Source organism: Corvus brachyrhynchos, unplaced genomic scaffold (assembly GCF_000691975.1).
Source record: "Corvus brachyrhynchos isolate BGI_N302 unplaced genomic scaffold, ASM69197v1 scaffold434, whole genome shotgun sequence".
NCBI lineage: Eukaryota > Metazoa > Chordata > Aves > Passeriformes > Corvidae > Corvus > Corvus brachyrhynchos.
In genome coordinates, this window is record NW_008238372.1 from 736,328 (window position 1) to 759,242 (window position 22,915).

Sequence of the window (22,915 nt, forward strand, 5' to 3'; positions counted from 1 at the left end):
CTCAGGGCTGGTCAGAGATGATGGCAAAAGGGGAAAGGAAAACAGAGCATCCCCTACAGAGAGGATTTACATCCAATTTTTGCAGCCTCGTTTCCTCCTCAAGTGGAGTCAGCACTGTTGCACTTCTGCTGAATTCTGAACCTTTGGAAATGATGTTTCTTTTGCTGGGAATCGCATCTGATCTCCCTTAGGTTGTCAACTGCTGCTTTTTTCCAGTGGCTCACTGGAGAACTGACAGCCAGGGAGCTTCAAAGCAGGGAGGATCTGCTTAGCATCATCATCTTCGATCCAAAGGCAATGCCAAATATGACATCTGGCAGCCGGGTTGGATGCGAGGGCCATTCCACATCACATCCACGGCAGCATCTGCCAAAAATGCCGTGGGCCAAAGACATTTTTCTCCATGGAAAATAGCTCCTTTTGGAGAGATCAGAGATTGGAGGATGATGGTGCCAAGCCATCAAAGCTCTGAAGAAGCACGTAGCAAATACAACTGCCTGCAAATCAGATGTTTCTGCTTCAGGATCTGGTTTTGAAGCTTCTTCCACTTTTTCCCAGCTGGCCTAGTCATCAAAAAAAAAAATCATTTGAGTGAAGGCAACTGTATTCTTAGTCAGAAGTTTCCTTTGTACCCTGAAATGGAGAAATTTCTGCTGTGGGCACCACAGGACCCTCTTGTCCCTTGGTGCTGTTGGCCCTTCTGAACTACCTGTGTGAAGCTTTGTGGCACTAATCATAAAAACTCAGGAAATGAGGGAAAAGACAGAGAAAATCTATGAAAAAACTCCCCAGGTTTAGCCAGTCCCTGCTGGAAGAAATAAATGACATTTTGCAAAGGGGATTCCACTGGAGACAAAGAGGTCTGGGAGATGATTTTGTCTCACCTTTGTTTCTGGAGGGAGAATAACAGAGAACAATCAGCCCATGCCTTGGATGATTTGAAATTAGGGTTCAGACCAGGACACAGCACAGAGACTGAGAGAGCCTAAAAAATCTCTTTTCATGGGCAGGGGTTGTATTCAGACCTCTTCTATCTTTGCCTTGTTTGACACAGAGGATAAACAGGAGGGAGAGGGACTTTTTATAGGGGCAGAGAGTGACAGCACAAGGGAAGAGGGTTTTAAACTGACAGAGGGCAGGGTCAGATTAGAGATTGGGAGGGAATTTTTTACCCACAGGGTGGGGATGCCCTGGCACAGGTGAAGCTGGGGCTGCCCCTGGATCCCTGGCAGTGCCCAAGGCCAGGCTGGACATTGGGGCTTGGAGCAGCCTGGCACAGTGGGAGGTGTCCCTGCCATGGCAGGGGTGGAGCTGGATGGGCTTTAAGGTCCCTTCCAACCCAACCCATTCTGGGATTCTGTGATTTACAACCTGATGGTTCATGCTCAGCCCAGCAGGATTTGAGATTAGAAAATTAAAGGTGACAGGGCAGAGGCCAAGTGGTGACTGTGATGCTTCAGCTTCTTCCAGGTTCTCTTGGGCTCTAAATATGGAAAAGGACAATATTTTGTTCAGGGATTAGAGTAAAGCCCTAAAATGAAAGCACTTCACACGGCAGGAGGACAAACCCATCCCTCCTGTGGACATCTTAAGCCCAGAACACCTGATCATTCAACCATATTATTTATATTTCAGTAGCTCTCAGCATCTATATTTATTTCACAGGAAAAACACCAAATGTGGAGTTCAAATCAGACCAGGGAACTACACCAGTAACATTTCCAAGCTATTCTCAAGGACGTGGCTGAACCCTGGTTGGATTTGGGATCTGAAAGGGCCATTTTTCAACAGCTGATGAGAACTCAGCTTCCTTCAGCTTCTACTTCTTGGGACAAAATATATACATAGAAATGGAAAAGAATAACTTGAAAGGTTATTGTTTCTAGGAGGGTGAAGAAGAAATTGGAACCAGATTCCTGTTTAAATTCTGGTGTCAATTACGTGGTGCAACTCCCTCTGAAATTAATGGAGCTCTGCATATATATATAGATATATAAAGGTAACAATTGAGCTATTTCTGCTTCCTCTGTTATCCATGAAGGCTTTGCCAGTCTATTACAGCACAGGGAATATTTAATTATTAATGGGCACAGTTACATCAGCAACCAATAGAGGGGAGCTCCAAAACTTTTAAGATGTTGAATAAAATCGTTAGAAAAACAGAAAATCCATTTAAAGAAAGGCACTTAAGTGGCCACGGCTTCCAGTGAACCTCACACAAAACAAGAGTTTGGGTCTAACCTGAGAAATTTGCTCAGTGTGTCATTTCTCCTTTAACATAAAACTTTCAAATGTGCCTTGGAGGAGCTGTTTAACTCACAAACTGTTCATAGGAGAGTGCAAAAAAATGATGACTCACAGGGTACAGGAGCAAAGCAGGGGCCTTTTCTCTCACCACTTGTAGACAGGAGTGTACAGAAAGGAAAAGCTTCGTCAGCCAAGCTGAAGATGATCAAAACAACTCAAATTGCTTCAAGAGCTCAGCTGCCATGCAGAAACTGAGAACAAAACTGAGACTGCCCAATATATTTTAGAGGAAAAGCCTGAATAGACATCCTAGGTTCACACTCTTGATAAATTCGTGTGATTCTCTTCTGTTTCTCTGAGAATGGCCAATTTTTTCTCCCCCATTCAAAGTCTTGGTGCATGTTGTAACTTCTATTTATATTTCTATCTATCTTTATTACATGCTAATATCTCAAAACCAGAGATACAGCATTACTGAAGAGATGTTTATGTTGCTTTTCAAGAGATGTTTTTAATACCTGATGTCAGTTTTTCAAAGAGAAAGAGCAAAGTCTTTAACATGACCTGCTGTGGGTATCCCAAAGAGATTTCCTTAATTAGATACTGACATGTCACCTTCTAAAATCTAATTCACATATCAAATACACCCCAAATAAATACCATGAATTACAGAATCAACAGAATTCTGTAAAATGAAAAGACCTTTGAGATCACTGAGTCCAACCTATGAGTGAGATGTTCTCCTTTGCAAGGACAAGTGTCCAGTGCACTCCCCCAGTGATTATTCTGTTTATTATTACTCCCACTGTTTATTCTGTTTATTATTATATGATTAAAATAATTCCACTATTTTAATCATGGAATCATTGATAGGTACCGACATTATCCAGCTTTTAGTAAATCCTTTGATAAATCTCTGAAAAGAGCTTACTTAAGGGGAAGATTTTTGATTTCAGGTCATATTTCCTAATATTCCTTTGGTTTAACTCCCCTGATATAATTGTGATAATAATGTCAGTGACTTATAATTGCTCCAAAGGCTCGTTGTCAGTAATTAATTCATTTTCTCTTCCCTGCCAGTCCCCTTATCCAACAGGAGGTACAGCCAGGATGCTCTGCCCGAGGCCTTCCCGAGCTGCACCGCGCCCGTGCCGGGCAGGTACAAAGAGGAGCTTTACGAATCTGGCATCATGAAACACAACAAAACAGAGCCCAGGCTCCAGCCCCCTCCCCACCTCATCAAAGAGGAGAACAAGCTGCCTTTTAACAGAGACCTGCAAGAAAAAATGAGCATCAACGAGGGCTCCTTCTCCAACTCCTTGCTGCCCAAATCCGAGTGCTGCCAGGCCAAAGCCATGGGACAGCTGAGCCACCTGCTGCCCGTGCCCTCGGTCTACGAGCAAAGCAGGAGGATTTGTGTCAAAGACCCCAAATTTGGGCACATCAGCCACCACCCAGTGAGCCTGGAGGAACTGGAGAGCAGCGAGAGGATGAGCGTGAAGCTCGACCAGGAGGCCGAAAGCGAGCGGCTGATGGATGTGAGGCCCTCTGGGCAAGTCCCCTTCGTGCTCCTCAACTACCACCACGTGCTGGCCAAACATGGAGCTTTCCAAACTTCCTCCTGCACAGCCACGGGACACGTGGGAGAAAATTACAGCTACAATTCTGAGGAAGTCAACACGTTTATTTACAAAAACCAAAGCCCCTCCTCAGCGTCTTCTCCAGAAACCCACAAGGAATCTGCACTACCCCATTATATTGGGACTTCTGTCATTATTGCCAACGGCAGGTGACGGCAGCTCAGGAGGGTTTTGTGTATAATTAAGAAGCCAAACTGTCATGATTTGCAAAAAAAGAAAAAAGAAAAAAAAAAAAAAAGCATGAGGAAACATGGTGACATTTACTGAGCAAAGCTGGAGGGCAGTGAGGGACAAACTGGGACAAACTGGTGAGTTCCTGGCAGGCCACGAGTTGTGGTGGTCAGGAGAATCCCCTCCATCCCCTGCCATGCTTCGGTGTCCCAGAGGAAGCTCTGGTGCCAGGGAGAAGCCAAGTTCCAGATCTTATTTTTATTATTCTATAGTGTGCAACAAAAGGAAATGAGAGGTGTTATATGCAGAGGTTTATATGAAGAACTTTTTTTTTTTTTTCTTAACCCCTCCTTAAAATAAACTCAAGATTTCTTTTTTTTAAATAATTATCATAAAATACACGTTCTAGTTTAGGGTTTTTTTGACAAATTGTGTGAAACCTCGCATCAACTCTCCACCCAACCCCCTGACAAATGGACTTTATTGAGAGAGAGGTGATTTTGAGCGACTACAACACAGCTGCACTCCCCAAACAGGAAAAAAATCTTATTTATTAATTACCAAAAAATTTTAAAACTAAATAAATCAAGCCTAAATTTGATTTATTGAACACAGATTTCAGTGTTCTGAGATTGTTGCCACCACCATTTATCTTGACAAGGGACAATATGACAAATTAATAGGTACAAAGATAGGTATTACAGGGTTACAGGTCTTGTCATGGCAAATTGGGACAAATTATGGAGCAGGAACTAATTCCCCACAAATAAGAAAAGGAAACTCCTAAATCCTGTGTTTCCCTGAGTATTCTGGGGGAAGGCTGTGCAGATTTTCAACCCAGCTAGTCACAAATACATCTTAATAACAGCACCAGAAATGTTTTCTTTATAGCCAAGAGAATAATGAACGTTTATGGCTTATTTTGAACTTACCAGTAGAATTGTGAGCTTTGAAAGGTCCAGTTCTTAACACACCAAACTTCCTCCAGCATAAATCCTGTTGTCAGCACAAAGGTAGGGCTGGAATTCCCCGATTTGAGCACTTCACAAATCCCAAACAGCACATTTGGAACACTCACATTTGGCCCAGCCAGCCAGGAATTGATTTCCACCCCTTTATTTTTAGTTCTTTGTAGAGGATGGATCTGTGTGAGTTTAATTGACAACACTCAGCCCACTTCCCCAAATGTTGTGAGTGGATAAAAAACAACAGAAGACTCCCTAAACAATAAATGTTGCTGTAGATCCCACTCAGCTCCTTTCTTACCCCAATCCGAGCCTAATTCAGAATTTTTCAAACTCTTTCATCAGACTCTAAAGAGAACTTCACTGAGGAAACCTTGAGCACCCTGGGATGGTGGAAGGTGCACATGGCAGGGGTTGGAACTGGATGATCTCTAAAGTCCCTTCCAACCCAAAGCATTCCATCATTCTTTGAAGAAAATTCCTACCTGGCTTGTGTAGTATGGGAAAACCACTTGCTCATGGATTGCACCTTGTCAGAAAAATCATAATGCAATACTCAGTCCTAAAAATTCCCCATCTTTCCTATGCAGCAGTAATTCATCCTAGAATGGTTTGGGCTGGGAGGGACCTTAAGGCTCAGCCAGTTCCAACCCCCTGAAATGGGCAGGGAACTTTCCATCAGAATACAGGAATAAAGTTATTTCCTTCTGTGTATGAATTTTTACTGCTACGAGTACACAAAAATACTTTAAAGGCAAATGTTTTAAAACAATTTTCAGCATTTTCATTGCTTCCTATTAAAGGTTAACAGAGGTTTTATTATTAAGTTAATGTTCACTTGCAAGTGAGCTTGAACACTCTCAGTTGTCTGACTTTTTCAATTACAGGAAAAATACATTTTGTGCTAAACAGAACAAAAAAAGCCAAATCATTGATTACCAAAAAAAACCCAAACCAGAACCAACCCAGCAAGTCACTCCCTCTGTAACCTCGGTTTGTTTAATGCTGGAGAGGCTGGCAAGCCTCCAGAAAAGCTGTAAATGTGGATTATCATCCTGCTGACCCCATAAATCAAAGCCAGGAGACACCAGTTGCTTTTCCAGTGGCTGTGGGTAAGAGCCCTCCCAGCCCCTGTTCCTCATAAACGACCCCACCTCCTGCAAACATAATTATGCAAAGACTCCTGGGTTAATTGTGATCAATTAAATGAAACCCATGCCCTACAAAGGAGCCACTGGCATTGCTGGCATCATTAAAAAGAAACCTGATGCCCAACCCCTCCTGCTGCACTTTCTCCCTCAGTGGCACTGCTGCATTTTGGTGTTCCTGGAAGTCCTGCTCACTATGGAAACACAAAAATTAGGCCGTGGTTGAAAAAAAAGGCCACTGATATTTTTCAGCACAGTATTTTCCACCTTGTTACTCCCACTTCCAGGCTTTATTCCAGGAGCCTGAGCAGAGGAGGTGTTCCATCATTCTCCCCCAGGTGTTTTAGGGGAGGTGATGCCCAGGCACAGGAAATTTCCCCGTGAGGCAATAATGAACCAATGATGAACTCACAGCTGATAACGCAGGGGGAGGTTCAGAAAAGATGGCAAAAGCAAATGTGTGAAAGATGTTTTTTCCTGCCACTCCAAAATTTAAACAGGAAACCCGTGCTCCCATCTGGGAGTAAATTATATTGGGAGAAAACCAGGATTTTTGGTCAGTTAAATTACAGATGTTCTCAGCACACAGTGCAGAGCAGGGCACTGACATCACAGGGGCAGTGTTTTAACAATGAAAAATGGTTTCAGTAAGGAAAAATAATTTTTTTAATAATTAAAAAAAATTATGGCACTGAAGGGGAGTGTGAATTGAAATATATTATGAAAAATAACCTCATTTCTCTTTAGTATTTGAGCCACACCTTTGTCGTGAGATTCCTCAGGATTTTAACTCTCAGGGGAGTTCAGACCTGGCAAGAAGATCATGGAAAATGGGAGAAGGAGAGTGAGAGAGGGAATAATTTACCAAAACCATGGAAAATTCGGGTTGGGAGGGACTTTAAAGATCTTGTTCCAACTCCCTGCCAGTCAGGGAATCTTCCACAAGACCAAAGTAAAGCTGGAGAAGTGAATCCCAGACTGAGGTCTCCCAGTTTTCATCCTCCTAACAGCAGCAGTGCAATGGAAATAAAATAAGGTGACAAGGGCACAGATTTGTCCCCAGGTCTCTGTACCCTGTGACTTGAAAAAAAAGGTAATTTAAGGAAATGAAGCACAATGGGTGCAAAATTGGGGAATTCATCCCTGAACGTGCAAATGAACAGGAAATCTGCCAGAATTTCTCCAGAAATCTCAAAGCAGGACATAAATTCTTTTTTTTCAGCATTTCAATCACACTCCAAAAACGCCACAGAGGAAATGTTACTATTCCATTTTTTCCCTGAATGTTAGATTTTGCTTTTTGTTTGGGGTTTTTTTGTTGTTTTTTTTTTTTTCTTTTTTTTTTTTATATGATGCAGATTAAAGCTATTTGGCAAGTGTAGGTGAAGAAGCACGCAACCCAACCAACCTATTCATGCTCAGAATTATGTATGTATTCCCTGAAAATATAAAGCATTTTTGCTTATTTATTATGTAAAACAAAACGGTTAAAATGGTAATAAAATCCTGTAGCCAAAGGAAAACTCTGTTGAATTTCTCTTTTTTTTTTTTACTACAAAACAAAGCATTTCACAAAGGGCAATGGTTCAGATTTGAAAATTTATTTCAGCAGTCCCGTGTTCCATAATTGACAATTAATGACCTAGAAAACACACAGATTTTTTTCTCAATTTATTGTATTTTTGCCACGTTGCCTTTTAAATGAAGACACTTGGAGGATGCAAATAACACAGAATCACTAATGAGATACTCAATACTTGACAATTCTTCCCTGCAGTTCTCTTTTCTCCATCATTTTTTGACCTCTGCTCTTTCCTGGGCCCAGATTTAATTTCTTTGGTGTCTGACCAAGGCAGTGCATTCCCAGCACCACTTACACATGCAAATGCTCTTATCAAACCAAGTCACCCCCAGGAAGCAGCACAAATCTTGCCCATGACAGATATTTTGATTAGAGAGAGCTCCCAAGGAGTTGCAAAAAGTAATTTTTTTTTAGGCTGCTGATGCAGCTGAATCAGAGAAAGTGGAGAAATGAATTTTTGTCCAGTGAAGCAGCAGCAGAAAGAATTAAACGCTTTAATATTATTTCCAGGTAATAGCCCTTATTTTGCTGGATATATTTAAAAAAAACAAACCCTCTGAAGTCTTATAAAACCTTTACTAGAAGCGAGATGTGCTGCCTGAGCTCTGAAATGTGAAGTACATTATTACTTTTTCAAATCTTTGGAAGCAGCTTTGTTGCTGACTGGGCACGACCCACCCCGAACACGCACACGTGCCAACACACCCAGAGGTTTTCCTATCAATAAACAACCCCCACAAATGTTTTCACCATGAGAAATGTTCTAGCAGAGGCCAGCAGGAAAAAAATGAAGTCACAGAAATATGGACAGCGTAATAAATGGGTTTTTTGAAAGCACTTCATCAAGAAAATAGTTTAAGATATGACCTCAGCCTCACAATGGAAGAGGTGTTTTACTAATCCAGACAGCTGAATGAAATGAAACATTTTCAGTGCATTATTCCCGGGCCTGGAGTTGTCTGGATCTCTCCATCCCCACATCCAGGGACACCCCACACCACATTTGTCTGTCACACATAAAGAACAAGAAAAACAAGGATTTTCCTGCAAAAATGTTGTGGCTTTGTGGGCGTGCCGAGTTTGGCAGAGGAAGAGTGAGACTCCTGTGCTTCCCATCTACCTGACAGAGGTCAGGGGCTTCTCCAAGGACTCATCCACAAGGACTTTATCCAGCTGCTCTTTGTCCCATGGGAATTCTCCTTGTCTTTGGTTCTTCCAAAGGGAAAGCAACAAACCCTTCCTCCAAACCCAGGCTGGAAGCCTGAGACAGCAGAAGAGGCCACTGAAAAGGCAAAGTGGTTCCCACAGCACCCCCTGTGCTCTGGCACATGCAGGTTTGGGGAGTTCTCCCTTGTGGGAAGGAAATTCCACGCTAAATTTCTCCCCAGTGCAAAAATTTTGGGAATAACCTGACAACTCCAGGTGAGAACAGAACCAGCTCATCATTAAGGCAGCTACAAAGGAATCCTAAACAACAGCAACCAGGAAATGTGGCAGCATTTTGCTATTAAAAAATCCCTCTGCTGCTGCTCAGCCACTGAAGCTTTGCAAGTCCATTCTGCCCTTCTGAAATTCCCATGTTTTATCCTTTTCCCCATCTTTGTCTTTGTCCCTGGTGAAGGGAGGATGTGTTTTAAAGAAGCCACTCAAGTCCCAGCCTGAGGCATGACCTGGTTGTTCAATCCCTCCAGGCAAATCCTAAAGCTGAGACAGTTTTAGCTACAAATTCTGGGTTAAGGTGAAGTTTTGTAGCACTCTGTGGTTGGAAAAGCGGCACCAGAGCTCTGCTGTCCTCAGCTGTCCTGCAGCAGCACAGGCTGCTCGTGAAGGAAAAGGCAGAAAATAAGTGAGGATGCACCAGGAAGATGTGAGTGTGCACGTGCACACCCATTTTTTATAGATCTATATATAAATATATGGGTTCTTCTCTTTATTGAAGCTTTGTTAAGCCAGGCTGGAGTTTCAGTTGATTACAACATGCATCGATATTGAATTCTGAAATCAAAGGTAGCTGCCAAACGTTCTCAGCCCGAAGCAGTTTTGAAAGCATCTGGTGTGAAAAAAGCCAACGTTGGTGTATAAATTTAATTATGGCAATTAACAGCTGGCTGTGCAGTTCTAGGAGATGCTGGTGTGCAGCTTCACATGATTTGGATCACGGGAGAAAAAAACCCCAGCAGGGTATGGACAATCAGGACAAATCTGTGAGACGGAGCATGAAACCCTAAATGTAACAGGGACAACTTAATTTCTACTCTTGCTGCCAAACCACCTAAACCCTAATAAGTGAGGATTGGTCAAAATTGCCATTACAGACAAGTTTCCTTCTTTTAAGACTTCTGGGCTTTGTAGCTGAAACAACCTAAAATGTTTGGATTGTTTATGAGGTGAACTTTAACCTAAAAACCCCATTTCTGGCTGGCAGACAGTAGTTTCCTCTCTGGAAATCAATTTGGCTGATTCTCCATGAAAAAAAAGAAATGAAGGCAGCCACATCACACCTGGGACAAACCTGCTTAGCACAGAATTGTCTGGGGAGCTGTGGTGGCCAAGTCTCCTTGGGAGAAAACCCCACCGAGGCACCGGAGCTCCCACGTGGCTGCTCCAGAATTCCCAGGCTGTTCCCCCACCTGGAAATGTGCAGGCAGCCCCAAAATGAGCTGCTTTCAAGTCAGCAGGTGTTAAAGCTCTTGCTTTTAGTGCTTAGCAGCAAATCCAGACAGCGGCTTGGGAAAGGGGGTGACAACAGAACTATGGAAGAGAATTTGGACACGGGGGAACGGTGGGATTTCTCTTTTTCACTGGAGTACTTGTTTGCAGCAGGGAATTTCATTTATTCTCTTTATTTATTCATTCACTTAACTTCATTGAGATCATAATATAATTACCACTAAATTCTAAATTAATTAGAGGTTCCCTCCCCTGATAATGGGATTCTGCAATAACTTGGGTGTGACACTGCTCCAGTGGGTTTTTCTTCCAGGGGCTGAAACCTCGTGGAAAACCATGATTTAAAGGACAGGTGAGATGATTTACTCAGATCCAACTGCCGAAGGAGAGCAAGTCACTTGGATAACCAAGCTCCTAAGTGCTGATGGAACACTCTCCCAAAAACTCAAGGCAGCCATTAAGAGTTGCAGACCTGAGATCAAAGCACAGGTTGGTAAATTATTGTAGAGGTCTACAGAGAGAAGAACCAAATCAGCAAGGATCTTCACTTAGACCTGGAGTTAAGCACAGTGGTGATCCCAGCAATTCAGGAGTATGTGATGTTCCAGCTGGTTTTAGTGCAGACAACACAAAAAGCAGGATTCAGTTAAAAAAAAATCCGAAGTGAAAAAGTAAATATTGTCCTGCATTGTGCTAAAGTATCATAAAACCACAGAAACAAAAAAAAAAGGAAATATTTATCCACTTCTGTCTCTCCATTTACAGGGTGTAAATGAAGAGAAAGTTCTGTTCACTACAAATACTCCTTTGCAGTCAGACTCCTCTCAAAGATCCTTACAAAGAATGCCAACATAGGTGTGCTTTAAGGTTAATAAAAGAACAAAGGCCTTTAGCTACGAGACCACAACCTCTTTTCATGCTGAAGTTATCCATGGCAAACACAGAGACAGCAGAAAATCAGAAGGAAAAAATGAAACTTTCAGTGACCCTTCCCACCTTGCACAGGTTTAGGTGACGGTGCCCAGTACTAAAGAGCTCCCTGAGGGCTGTCAGTGCTTGGGGACAATGAGGTTCCTCAGCATGTCAAAGGAGTTGCCATCTGGGTGCACAGACTCGACGCCCTTGCCCTCCTCGTGCACCTGGAGGTATCCATAGTCATCTATCCCAACGATCCAGGCAAGCGGGCCCTCCTCACCGCGGAGACGGACCTGCTTCCCGCTGCAACGGAGAGAGTTCTGTCAGCAGCTCCTGCGTGGACACCCAGCACTTCAGAACACCTCAGAGGACTCAGCAGAATCACTGAATGAATCCCAGACTGGTTTGAGTTGGAAGGAACTTAAAGATCCTCCCATTCCATCCCCGACACCTTCCTCTATCCCAGGTTGCTTCAAGCCTTGTCCAACCTGGCCTTGGGCACTTCAGGGATCCAGGGGCAGCCACAGCTGCTCTGTGCCAGGGCCTTGCCACCCTCATGGGAAAGGCTTCACCCTCTAACAGAGTATTTGATTCCCCACCTCACTGGCTCCTCACACAGAATGACTTTCAGCAGCAGTTTCTACCTGCTTTGATTTCCTTTTGTGGAACGAATGGAGTTGGAGTAAATCCAAATAGTCCTTTTTTCTTCCCCCTAAAAGTACAGCAGCTTCATCCAACTCAAACCAAATCATTCCCAATTCCCTCTGTTTGGAGATGATAGATGTAAAATACCTGGAAGCTTTCTTTAACTCATGCTAGTCCACTGATTTTGGTATGTGCTACTTTAATTGTCCCTTAAAAATGTGCATCCTGCTTGGGAGTGTATTTTAATTATTCACCCGTATTAAAGGGAAATTAGTGGGAAAAAAGACAAAATATTCGGGAGTTCTTCTACCAATTATTAAAAGAAAGTTTGAGAAGAACATAATTCTTACCTGTGTATCCAATACTTGTAGTACTGGGGAAGAACTCCATTGGGCCCCTTCTCCTGAAAAATCTCTATGAGCCTCTCCAGCACAGTCACAGTCCTTGCAATGAGACAGTCTGCACTCAGAGGCTTCAGCTCTGTCCCCTCTTCCTTGTTAAACTTTGCAATGAGATCATTGATGCAGATGGTGGGGTTGCTGTTATTCACATTAAAGCCAAAGCCTGGAGAAGACAAAGAGAAGGACACAATCAAAGAGACAAACTCTTTGTTACCACCACAGCCAGCACTTGATTCACCTGCTCCATACATAATCCCTCAGGACGGCTTTCAGAGCTGCTTTAATTCAGTCTCTTACACCTTTGAATCTTCTTACTCCTGTAATTACAGTTCTCAGTTCACATTTTGCTCCTTGCCCTCAAAATGCCTCCTCAGATTTACAGAAGCAAATCCAGGACAGCCTTTCAACCACACCCCACCCCATCAGAGAGGGTTGGGAAGAGGATAACCTGCACCTTGGTTCCAAAACCATCCAAGTGAGACATTCTTTTACTCCCTGGAAGCTGGCATGTCCTCAGCCCACTCACAGAACAACTGATCGTACTGTAAGATGGAGTTTTATCTTCCAGTCTAACATTTAGCTCAGAGCCCTTTCCGTTTACTGCAGTGAGCTGAGTGCCCTTTCCAAAAATCCAGCCTTTTCTCTCAGCTGTTAAGCCTTGTTTGGCTTGCTCTGCAAAGCCCAGAAGATTTGACTTTAACTTTGTGAGACTCCAGTTTGCCTAATCTATCTCACCACAGCATATCCTTTAGAAGCCTCAAGCCTCTCACTGAGATTTCTCCAGCTGGAATAATGTTGGCAGAATGCCTCCCTCATTTAAATATGGCTCCTGGGGCCTTTTCTGCAGCCTGCTGGAACAGGCTTCGAGGGATGTAAAGAAATATATTGTATTACCTGTTTATTTTTTTTCTCCTAATAATTTGGGGTTTTTTTCTTTCCTCAGACATTTGGGATAAAACCTCCCTGTCTGTCAATCAGGTTTGGACACGATGCAGCTCCATCTGCAAGGAGGTGCAGTGCCTTGTTTTGTAAACTTGCTATTAATAATTCATATATGGAGGTAATTTATATTAACTTTGAGGAGAAGGATCTCTTCAGTGAAAAGGAGTTTTTGATTTTTAACAAGTCAGAGAGTGCACACAAACAAGGCCCAGTGATCCCAACACACCAGTCCTGTGGAAATGAGCTGAAATGGGTTACTGGAAAGAGATAAAGGAAAATGAACTGGAAAATCCAACGAGCTGTGCCAGCAAATCCCAACCCAGCCTTTTGCACTCCAGTACAGCACAAGAGAAGAGAGACACCCTGGCCATTAAGCTGTGATTGGTCCTGGCAGGGGGTCACAGGGCCTTGGGGTCCATCAGCAGCCTCAGGATCACCGCTCAGCAATCCAAAAACTGGGACACAACACACACCCTTAGACCAGGAGCTCTGCTGAGGCACAAAACCTGGGAGTGAACACAGTGAGGAAAAGGCAGCCGGGGAATTTGAGAAACATGAGGTGCTCGGGGCTCTGGGGGCATCTCTGCAGTGTCCATGTGAGAACTGAGCATTCAGCAGCGCCCCTGCAGTGCTGATGTGGCTGATGGATGTTCCAGTGGTGGATCCATGAGGATCCGGGCGTGCCTGAGCAGAGGCAGAGGAGCGTTCGCAGGTCACGCTCGCTGGCTGTCCCCTGCATTCCACTGGTGCTTGGCTCCTCCGCCTGTTCCGAGTCTGGCCCTCACATTAATGGTGTATATTCTTCTCAGAACTCCTCTTCCAAAAGTCCCAACACCGTAAAGTTCTTGAATTTGAAATTTCAGGTTGAAAAAAAAGGTTCTTTGGTTGGGCTTTTTTAAAACCGTGTTTAAAAGTCTTGGCATGGAGCGTGTCATCTGCACGTTTGTCTTTGATCTTACTCTCCTGAGGTCCTTCTTGGAGCAGTGAAGCCACAGAGATGATCTTTGATTTTCATCATTATCCTCATTTATGGGAGATTGGACATGGCACTCGGTGCTCTGGGCTGGGGACAAGGTGGGCATGGGGCACAGCTGGGCCTGGATGAGCTGGGAGGGCTTTTCCAACCTCAGGGATTCTGGGATTGTGTCTAGCTAAGGATCCTGCACGGCTGTAGAAAAGGTGTGATGGGTCTGGCACACCTTTCCTGCTGGGGAAGCTGAATGCCAGCACTCCTATTCATACAAAAACTTGTCCTGAGTCCCCTCTAGTATTCCCAATGAAATACATCACTGGAATGATGGAAAAGATCCTTGGATTCATATGGAACAAGGAGGTTTCAATTTTAAAAGCTCCCAGGTGAAAACAGACTGATGGAAATGGACATTTATGTATACCTCAGACCTACCACTCCTGTGGATATCAGAGAGAATGGATACAGAAAGTCTCCATTTGAACTGGAATGTTTTGGTGTTTAGGGTAAGAAATACAAGGTCCAAACCAAACATGGAAAGTGCTTAAGAGATACTTGATACAATGAACTATTTTGGGTCTGTTTCTGCTTTCCTTGCGTTAACCAGGCTGTAGAAAAACATGGAAGCTGTAAATGGTTGATGGGGTACAGAGAGACTTCTTAAATTGTTGCAGTGGGGATCCTGCAACACGCATATATCAAACCAGGAGTCCCGTGGAAAGGAAATATATATGGACAGACAGATTCTTGATAGCTGTTTCAGAGATGTTTATTTCTCCAGTCGCATGGCCGGAGCTCTGCCGAGGAACTGTTCCAGTCACGGACCAAGGGTCCTTCTGCCCGCGCAGGGAACACAAACCAACCCATGGGAACGAGGCTGAGCAGGGACAGGGAAGCCCCGTGTCTGTGCCCTCAGGGCCCCTCTCCCAGGGCTACACGGCAGGGGAGGGACCCCAACACCTCACCCGTTTTATTTTAATAAAAGGAGAATGAAAACAACTGGATAAACATAACAAGAACAGTTTCAAAACAAAACAAGCCACCCTCCTGAGTCTTTAAATGTCCAATCAGATTCTGTGGAACATCTTAGGGCTGACAGAAGGGAGACAGGACTCTCTGAGCATGCTTTGTGGGGAAACTGAGGCAGGAGAGGGTTTAACTTCTTCCCTCCCCCTTTTCATCCCCCACTCGGCATTGGAAAGGGATTTTTGGGGAAACAATTGGCAAAAGCATGGTTTTGTGAGGGAAACCATGGATGAAAAAACGGATTGGGAATACACTGGGGGTAATAGGACATAGGGTAAAAGGGAAAGGTGGGATTAGGAAAGGGAAACTGTAGGGGGAACGAGGCTGAGCAGGGGCAGGGAAACCCCGTGTCTGTGCCCTCAGGGCCCCTCTCCCAGGGCTACACGGCGGGGTACAGAGAGACTTCTTAAATTTCGGCGCAATTTCCATTTTGTTGATGCAGATTACTTACAAAATGAAGATATAAATTGAACAGAAAATGTCATGTCTGGGCATGTCTCACAGGAGAAGGTGATTTTTTCAACTCTTTTGCTTGTTTGCACCTCTAAAAACACAGAACTTTGACAGAAACAACATCATGACCACTCCATCTTTGCAAGATGCTTTACTTGTGCTACATTCAAATATCGATCAAACGTTGTCATCTTTTTCTTTAACCTTTTACACTTGCTAAGGAATTTTCTTTCAGTTTTTTAGACACAGCAGAGACAATTACTTTTGGAACCAGACTCTGGCAGGTTTCTAAGCAGATCTGGGATGCTGTTGGTTAGGGGAAAAACTTCCTTATCAAATACCAGGATGATTATCAGACTAGAGATGATACAAACATCTCAATAATTTAAAAATTAAGACATTGCTCTGTGTATGTAGCTCTTCCTCTTCTGATTTAAAAGGCATGTTCTTCATTTAACTATTTCTCATGGTACAAAAAACATATAAATAGGAAAAAAAGGATGGAATTTTCAGTCTATTCCATTGGTTTTGCCATAAATCAAGGAGGACAATTTCCCTCTCCCATGTAATGCTCTTTCTTTGAACTCTAGTACACCAATCCAGATGCTTGCATTTGTGTTTTCCTTGTCAAGCATATGGAATTATTAAGAAGAACGAAAACATTTACTCTTTGTGCTTCCTCTGGATTTAAGGTTGTGCTTTATTTCCTTATGCCCGCTGTCATTATCTGTTCTCGTCGTTGCCATTTTTACTGACACAGACATTGATAACAAAATCCCTCAGCAAAAAAAGCAGCACAGAAAAGCTTCAAAATAGACATTTACCAATGAGAATATGAAACGTTGTTTCAACGAGTGTTGAGTTGACCAGAACTCCACCGAGCTTCATCAGATCACTGTAGTAAATATCATTTGGCCACTTAACTCGCAGCTCAATGTCCTGAAGAAACAAAACCAGACATTTAGACACATTTATGGCTCATTCATCACTCTGTAGAGAATCCTGGAATGGTTTGGGTTGGAAGAGACCTTAAAGATCAGCCCATCCTACCCCTGCCATGGCAGGGACACCTCCCACTGTCCCAGGCTGCTCCCAGCCCCAATGTCCAGCCTGGCCTTGGGCACTGCCAGGGATCCAGGGGCAGCCCCAGCTGCTCTGGGCACCCTGTGCCAGGGCCTGCCCACCCTGCCAGGGAACAATTCCTGCCCAATCTCCCATCCAGCCCTGCCCTCTGGCACTGGGAAGCCATTCCCTGGCTCCTGGCCCTCCATGCCTTGGGAATTGTCTCTCTCCAGCTTTCCTGCAGCTCCTTCAGGCCCTGCAAGGCCACACTGAGCTCAGCCCAAAGCTTCTCCTCTCCAGGCTGAACAATCCCAGCTCTCGCAGCCTTTCCTCCCAGCAGAGCTGCTCCATCCCTCTGCTCATCCTGGTGCCTCCTCTGGACTGGCTTCCAAGGGTCCATGTCCTTCCTGTCTCAGCTCATCAGTCAGTCCTTGTTTTTAGGATTGACACAATTACTGACTCTGCTGAACGAGCAGCAAGCAGGACCTTTGTTCTGGTCCTCCCAGAGCAGATCTGACGGCTCAGTTGGAAGTTCCACTGTCAGATGTTAATGCTGAGGATGCAAATGGGCTTTAAATCAAGAGAATGCTTTGCTCTCCCATTCTGAGAACAGCAGAATCTCTCTCTAGTGAGGGAAGAGAAGAACACGCTGCACTTCCAGCGTATTTTGTGATATTTTGGGTGGTACCTGGTGAATCCACTCTGTGGCCAAGTCATGAGAACACCCAACTGACTCAGTTGTTCTGGCTGCTTGTTGTCACTTCAGTCACAGAGCTACTGTCTGGTGTCTTACAGGTGTGGGTTTCCCCCTTTATCACTGATAACACCATCTAACTCTGTCATACCTCCCATGTCTCCAGAGTCTCTTACAAACCTTTCCCCAGCGCAAGGAGCCAAGTTCTTTTCCATAACGAATATGAGTTGGTGATACTTTCTCTCAGAATGCTTTGATAGCACAATCAGGTAGTATTTCCTGTCAGTGAACGTGTCATGGATTCCTCCCTGGCTTTTAAATCTGTCAGGAAAGTAGACACGGACCCAGGTGCAGCTTTCACACATCCTGTAAAGGGATTTCATCCTCTACAATAGGAGGGAATGCGACTCTTGCAGTCCTGGAGTACCTCCCATAATTTGCCCCTAGGGATGCAGCAGTCATGGGCAGTGTTTCAAACTGCAGGAAGCACATTTGCTTTCTTTTTGTGTTTAAGTAGCCAGTGCAAAGTTCAGCCCAGCCCTGTGGTTTCAACAAAAGCTGCTCTACAGGGCTGGGATGTTGTCACACAGCACAGTTTTTGTTTCTGAAAGCGGGGAGAGGTTTAGGACATTTCTGAAGTATTTATGTGGTTGTGAACTGGGATTTCTCCTGTCTGCTGAATTTCCTTTCTGAAATTCAGGATGTCACTGTCTCCCTGGCTGGTTCCTGCATGGTTCCTCAAGCAGGGTTCAGTTTCCAGTAGCATTGGTGGAGCACTTCAGGAGGATTCTCATTATGAGGAGCAGTTGACAGTATCACCTTTGGTGTGGCAAAGAGGTAGAGAAAATTCTCCCCCTGTGCCCCTGTGCTCAGGTGAGAGCCCACCTGCAGAGCTGCCCCAGCCCTGGGGCCCAGCACAGGGATTGGAATGATCTTTAAGGTCCCTTCCAACCCAAACCATTCCAGGATTCCATGACTCTGTAGATTATCCCACTGTTTGTGCCTGCTGCAGTTGGCATGACATGGACATAAAGAAAAGCTCTGCAGTACTTGAGTCTAAAGGGGAAATTTAAGCACCAAGTTTTTGATAAATTTTTGAATTTTCTTGCTGTAACATATTTGAATCCAGACCTTTAACTCTGGTTTTCCCCCCTGCCAAGGGCTGATGTCCCCTCAGTCTCAGCAGATCTGTCCCGGTCACAGAAAGCTCTTTACTCTCCCAAAGCTCAGCGCAGTACACACATTATTGATCCACGTTTTTTTACAACAATATTTGGTACTTCACTCACCTTTTTCCTCCTGAATGGAATAAAATTAAAAAATGCCACACTACACCAGGGCAGGCACACAGAAGCAAAACCACCTCTATTCATAAATTAGCTCCTTTCCCCAGTCAGCCCCGCATTTTATAAAACTAACTCTTGTCCCTTCGTTTTAAAGTGGTCAAATTATCCACTCCAGCCAAATATTTTATATTGCAAATTGTAGCCTGAAGCATTTTGGTTTTACAGTCAGGTTATGAAGCACTGAAGTTCGAAGGTTTTAATAGAAAGGCTGACAGACCCTAAACTCCAGCAAAGCTACTGGGTGCCACTATAATAAAGTTCATGTGTAAATGTGTATAAGTCATTGATTTTCTGTAATATAGGAAACATATGCTTTAGTTAACTACTTCTGTAAAATACCAAAGTTTTATAGTTAGCAAATATTAGGAAATGGTAACATTAAAAAGGAGATATATGAGGTGATGAAGAAGACTGGTTCTTCATTTTAATACTGATGACAGGACACTTGATTCCCTCTCGAGAGCAATTCTCCTAAGTTCTTGCTTTAGAAATCAGTTTTTCAACCTTAAACAAGGGTTGGAAAAATCCTTTAAAAGGGATAAAGTGACCACTGAAACAGCACCAACAAAAAAGCAGAAAGGGATTTGTCAGTTTTATTCATTTTTCCCTCCTCCTCCTTCTCCTTCAAAATCAAAACAAATTAACTCTGCTGTTGGGCAAGCAAAATGGACTTTTTCTTTACTGCCAAGGATTGAGGCTTAAGTTTCATAAGATTATGAGTGCAGTTCACTTGATCAGCTCAGTAAAAAAATATTCAACTTATGGATATGAGATTTCTTCAAACATATCAATAATCAAACATTAGCAAGGTGAAGTTTACCACTATCTCGGTGCTGAATGCTGCATTATGCATTCAGCCTTCTGCAAATAAAAGACACAGCTAAAATCTGAATTTAATGAAAATGGAAGCAGGATTTTTGAGATAAATTAGAAGGACATACCTCATATCCTGGTATTGACCTGACTGCCTCTACCACTGCCAAGGACACCAGGTGTTGGATAAAAGGAATTCTCTGGCCTAGGTTGGAATGTAGAGGGATGGAGATGTGCAGAGTGGACAGGGCACAGCCCACGGGACTGAGCCAAACATTTCCACCACGACCTGGGCAGGGAGAGGAGAAAAGGTAACTTCAACTCAAGAAAAGAATATTTATAAAAAGAGATCACTTTGTGAATGTAAATAACAACTAAAGAGAAAGATTTAAAGGTATCCATCCAAGAATCTAGCAGAAGTCCTTTAATGAAGTTTCCAAACTAAGTTTGAAAGGAAAAGGGTTAAAGTGCAAAGCTTTTTCTTCAAAAAACCTGGAAGTTTTTTAATATTCCCATGCCTGGAAGTGTTCAAGGCCAGGTTGGATGGGGCTCCAAGCAACCTGGTTTTGTGGAGGGTGCACCAGGGGGTGGAACAAAATGATCTTTAAGGTCCCTTCCACTTGGGCCATTCTGTAATTCTATTCTGTGATTCCAGTGTACAAGCTGCTACTCAATTTCCCAGCATGTCCTAAATCCCCTGCTTCCAGGATTTTCCTGGTCTCTGCTAACAGACACATTTCAAAAGATCTTGCTTGGTTAAGTGGAGAAGCATTTGTGAAGATGCTCTGTGTGCATCCAGAAATGCATCCACACTCTGAACCATCCTGCACTGAAAGCCAGGAGATCATCTTTTCATGGATTTGTGCTCGGAAAAGCTTCTTGGGCCACACACTCTGCTCTTCCAGTAGAATAAATGTGGCTTTCAAAGAAGTGCCAGCATTTTTCTGGGCAAGAAACACGACTTGCTTACATTTATCTGCTCAGGCAGGTCCTGCAGACTCAATCTCAGAGCAAGTCAAGCCCCAGTCTTGTTCCAGTTAACCCAGTTTTAGTTTTAATTTGGAGCTCTGACTTGCGTTACACGGAGTGTAGTGATGGCAGTTTTCGTGACTGGTGAAACTTTCTTGGCAGGAACCAGGAGACCACTAAATCATTTCTGCAAAAGCCACCAAACATCCTGAAAATGTTTACTTTGGTCTCTTGTTAACGTTTGGGTTTGGAGCTTGAATCCACAGTTTAAGCAGGAGGAGAAGAGGACATGCTTATTCCATGGATTATATTATCAAAAATGCTCATAATGCATCTTAAAATGTCCTATTTCGTGACTTCAATACACATTTATTAGTAAAATAAGGAAATTTACTCACCTTTCCCTTGTGTTTGTCGAACAGCCACTGCTATTAAACCCATCTCCTCAGGCAACTCGAACATTAACCTGCCAATTAGGGGAAAAAACCAAAAACCCCACATGCTTATCAGCTGCAACACTAAGCTACATTCATGAAAATCAAGGCTTAAATATCAGGTAATATTTTATGTTAACGTTGCACCTCCATTTTTTCAGTGAACATTTAGTCCTGACCCAAACCCATTAAATATTAAAAAAAGATTAACTGAAAAATGATAATGTAAAACATTATTGTATCTGTTAGACTGAAATAAGTCAGAGCCATAGCTCATTTAAGTGCTGATAACACAGGTTTTGGATTTCTTCACTTTTTCCTGAAGTGCTCCTTTTTTTGGAGTCCCCATCTTCAGCAAGTGACAACCAGCAATTCTAAACATTTGTTTCTACTTACAGGGAATTTTTGTTCATACTACAAAATATAAGAGCAGCAGTTTCTGATTATTTAGAAAACCAATATGGTGGCAATAAAGCAGTTTAAAAGATACACTATCCCCTGAGAACTAATTATGATTTAACTACAGTAAATAAATCTACACCTTCTGAGAGCTCTAGAGAACACTGGCTTATTTTAGGCTTGTGTTCTGCTTTTAAAATAGTTTCACTTAAAAGAATACTAACTTTCCTCTGGGGATAAGTAGAAAGTGCACTTTAACACCACCAAATGAGTCAATGCTACACTTAAAAAAAAAAAAAAAAGAAAAGAAGAAAAAACCCTACTGTGAGAACTTTGTTCAAGCCACTTTAAAACAGATCTGAACTGTACCATGATCCTCCTCCATTTCACGTTTTCAGGACCAGTTGTTTAAGAGATAAAACACATTCAAGATGCTGCCTGTGAGGTAAGCCCAAAAAGTGATGTCTAGCCCACAAATCTGCTTCTCCCACGGGCACAAACATGATGTTGTTCATTCCTATAAAAGCAATCTTGTCTCGGGGGTAAGAGCAGCCCAAATCAGAGAAAAAAGTACCATTGAAAATGATTTCCCCTGAATTTCAGATGGATTTGGGAGGCGTTTCAAGCTCTGCAATCGAGGAAGGCCATGGACCAGCTGTGAGTGTCCCACGGACACAACGTCTGTGCTGGTGACAAGATGAGCAAACATCCACCCACATGCTGAAAAATGGGACATCAGCAATTCCTGGGACTGTGTCAGCACCAAAATGCAAGAAACCCAGAGATTTCAGAGCAGCTTTCAAATGCCTGACTCGCTTTCATGATGATCAGAACTGCAGGTTATAGGAGGCCCAGGCAAAGTCTGGATCACAAAAGCCTTTGCTAATGACAAATCACAGAATCCTGGGATGGTTTGGGTTGGAAGGGACCTTGAAGATCATCCAGTTCCACCCCCTGCCATGGGCAGGGACACACAAACCAGCAGGAGTTTTCCCACATTATTCTTGAGTCAGGGAGATGCCATCAAAGGCCAACAGCCAGAAAATCTCTTTGCCAGTCACTTTCCATGAGACACACCTTGATAATTGTGTCCTTTGCACACCGTGGATAACAAGCTGAGACCAGGAACACCTATCCACCACCTTTAGCAGGAAATTTTACCTCTTCTCATCACTAAATCACAGAATCACCAAGGTGGGCAGAGCCCTCCAGGATCACCCAGTGCCACCCCAGCAGCACCAGCAGCACCCCAAAGCCTGTCCCCAAGGGCCACATCCAGACTCCTCCTGAGCACTCCCAGAGACAGTGACTCCAGCACTCCCTGGGCAGCTCATCCCAAGGCCTCACCACTCTGGCAGGGAAAAATTGTTTCCAATCTCCCTCCTGCGGCTCCCCTGGTGCCATTTGAGGCCATTTCCTCTCC

The 22,915-nt window shown here is 43.5% G+C and overlaps 2 protein-coding genes across 2 annotated transcripts in view; one reads left to right on the forward strand and one right to left on the reverse strand.

Annotated features, from left to right (window-relative positions):
- SIM2 (single-minded family bHLH transcription factor 2) overlaps positions 1-7,664 on the forward strand; it is a 54,014-nt gene extending 46,350 nt beyond the window's left edge. The window contains exon 11 of the mRNA XM_008635288.2: positions 3,328-7,664. Coding sequence (XP_008633510.1) covers positions 3,328-4,040 — 713 coding nt within the window. The 3' untranslated portion in view covers positions 4,041-7,664. The remainder of the gene's footprint in view (positions 1-3,327) is intronic.
- Positions 7,665-7,756: 92 nt separating this feature from the next.
- The window catches only part of HLCS (holocarboxylase synthetase), a 106,401-nt gene continuing 91,242 nt past the window's right edge, over positions 7,757-22,915 (reverse strand). Inside the window, exons 7-11 of the mRNA XM_008635289.2 lie at positions 21,058-21,125; positions 19,819-19,979; positions 16,600-16,714; positions 12,334-12,547; positions 7,757-11,641 (exon numbers count right to left, since the gene is read on the reverse strand). Of these exons, the coding sequence (XP_008633511.2) occupies positions 11,473-11,641; positions 12,334-12,547; positions 16,600-16,714; positions 19,819-19,979; positions 21,058-21,125 (727 nt within the window). The 3' untranslated portion in view covers positions 7,757-11,472. The remainder of the gene's footprint in view (positions 11,642-12,333; positions 12,548-16,599; positions 16,715-19,818; positions 19,980-21,057; positions 21,126-22,915) is intronic.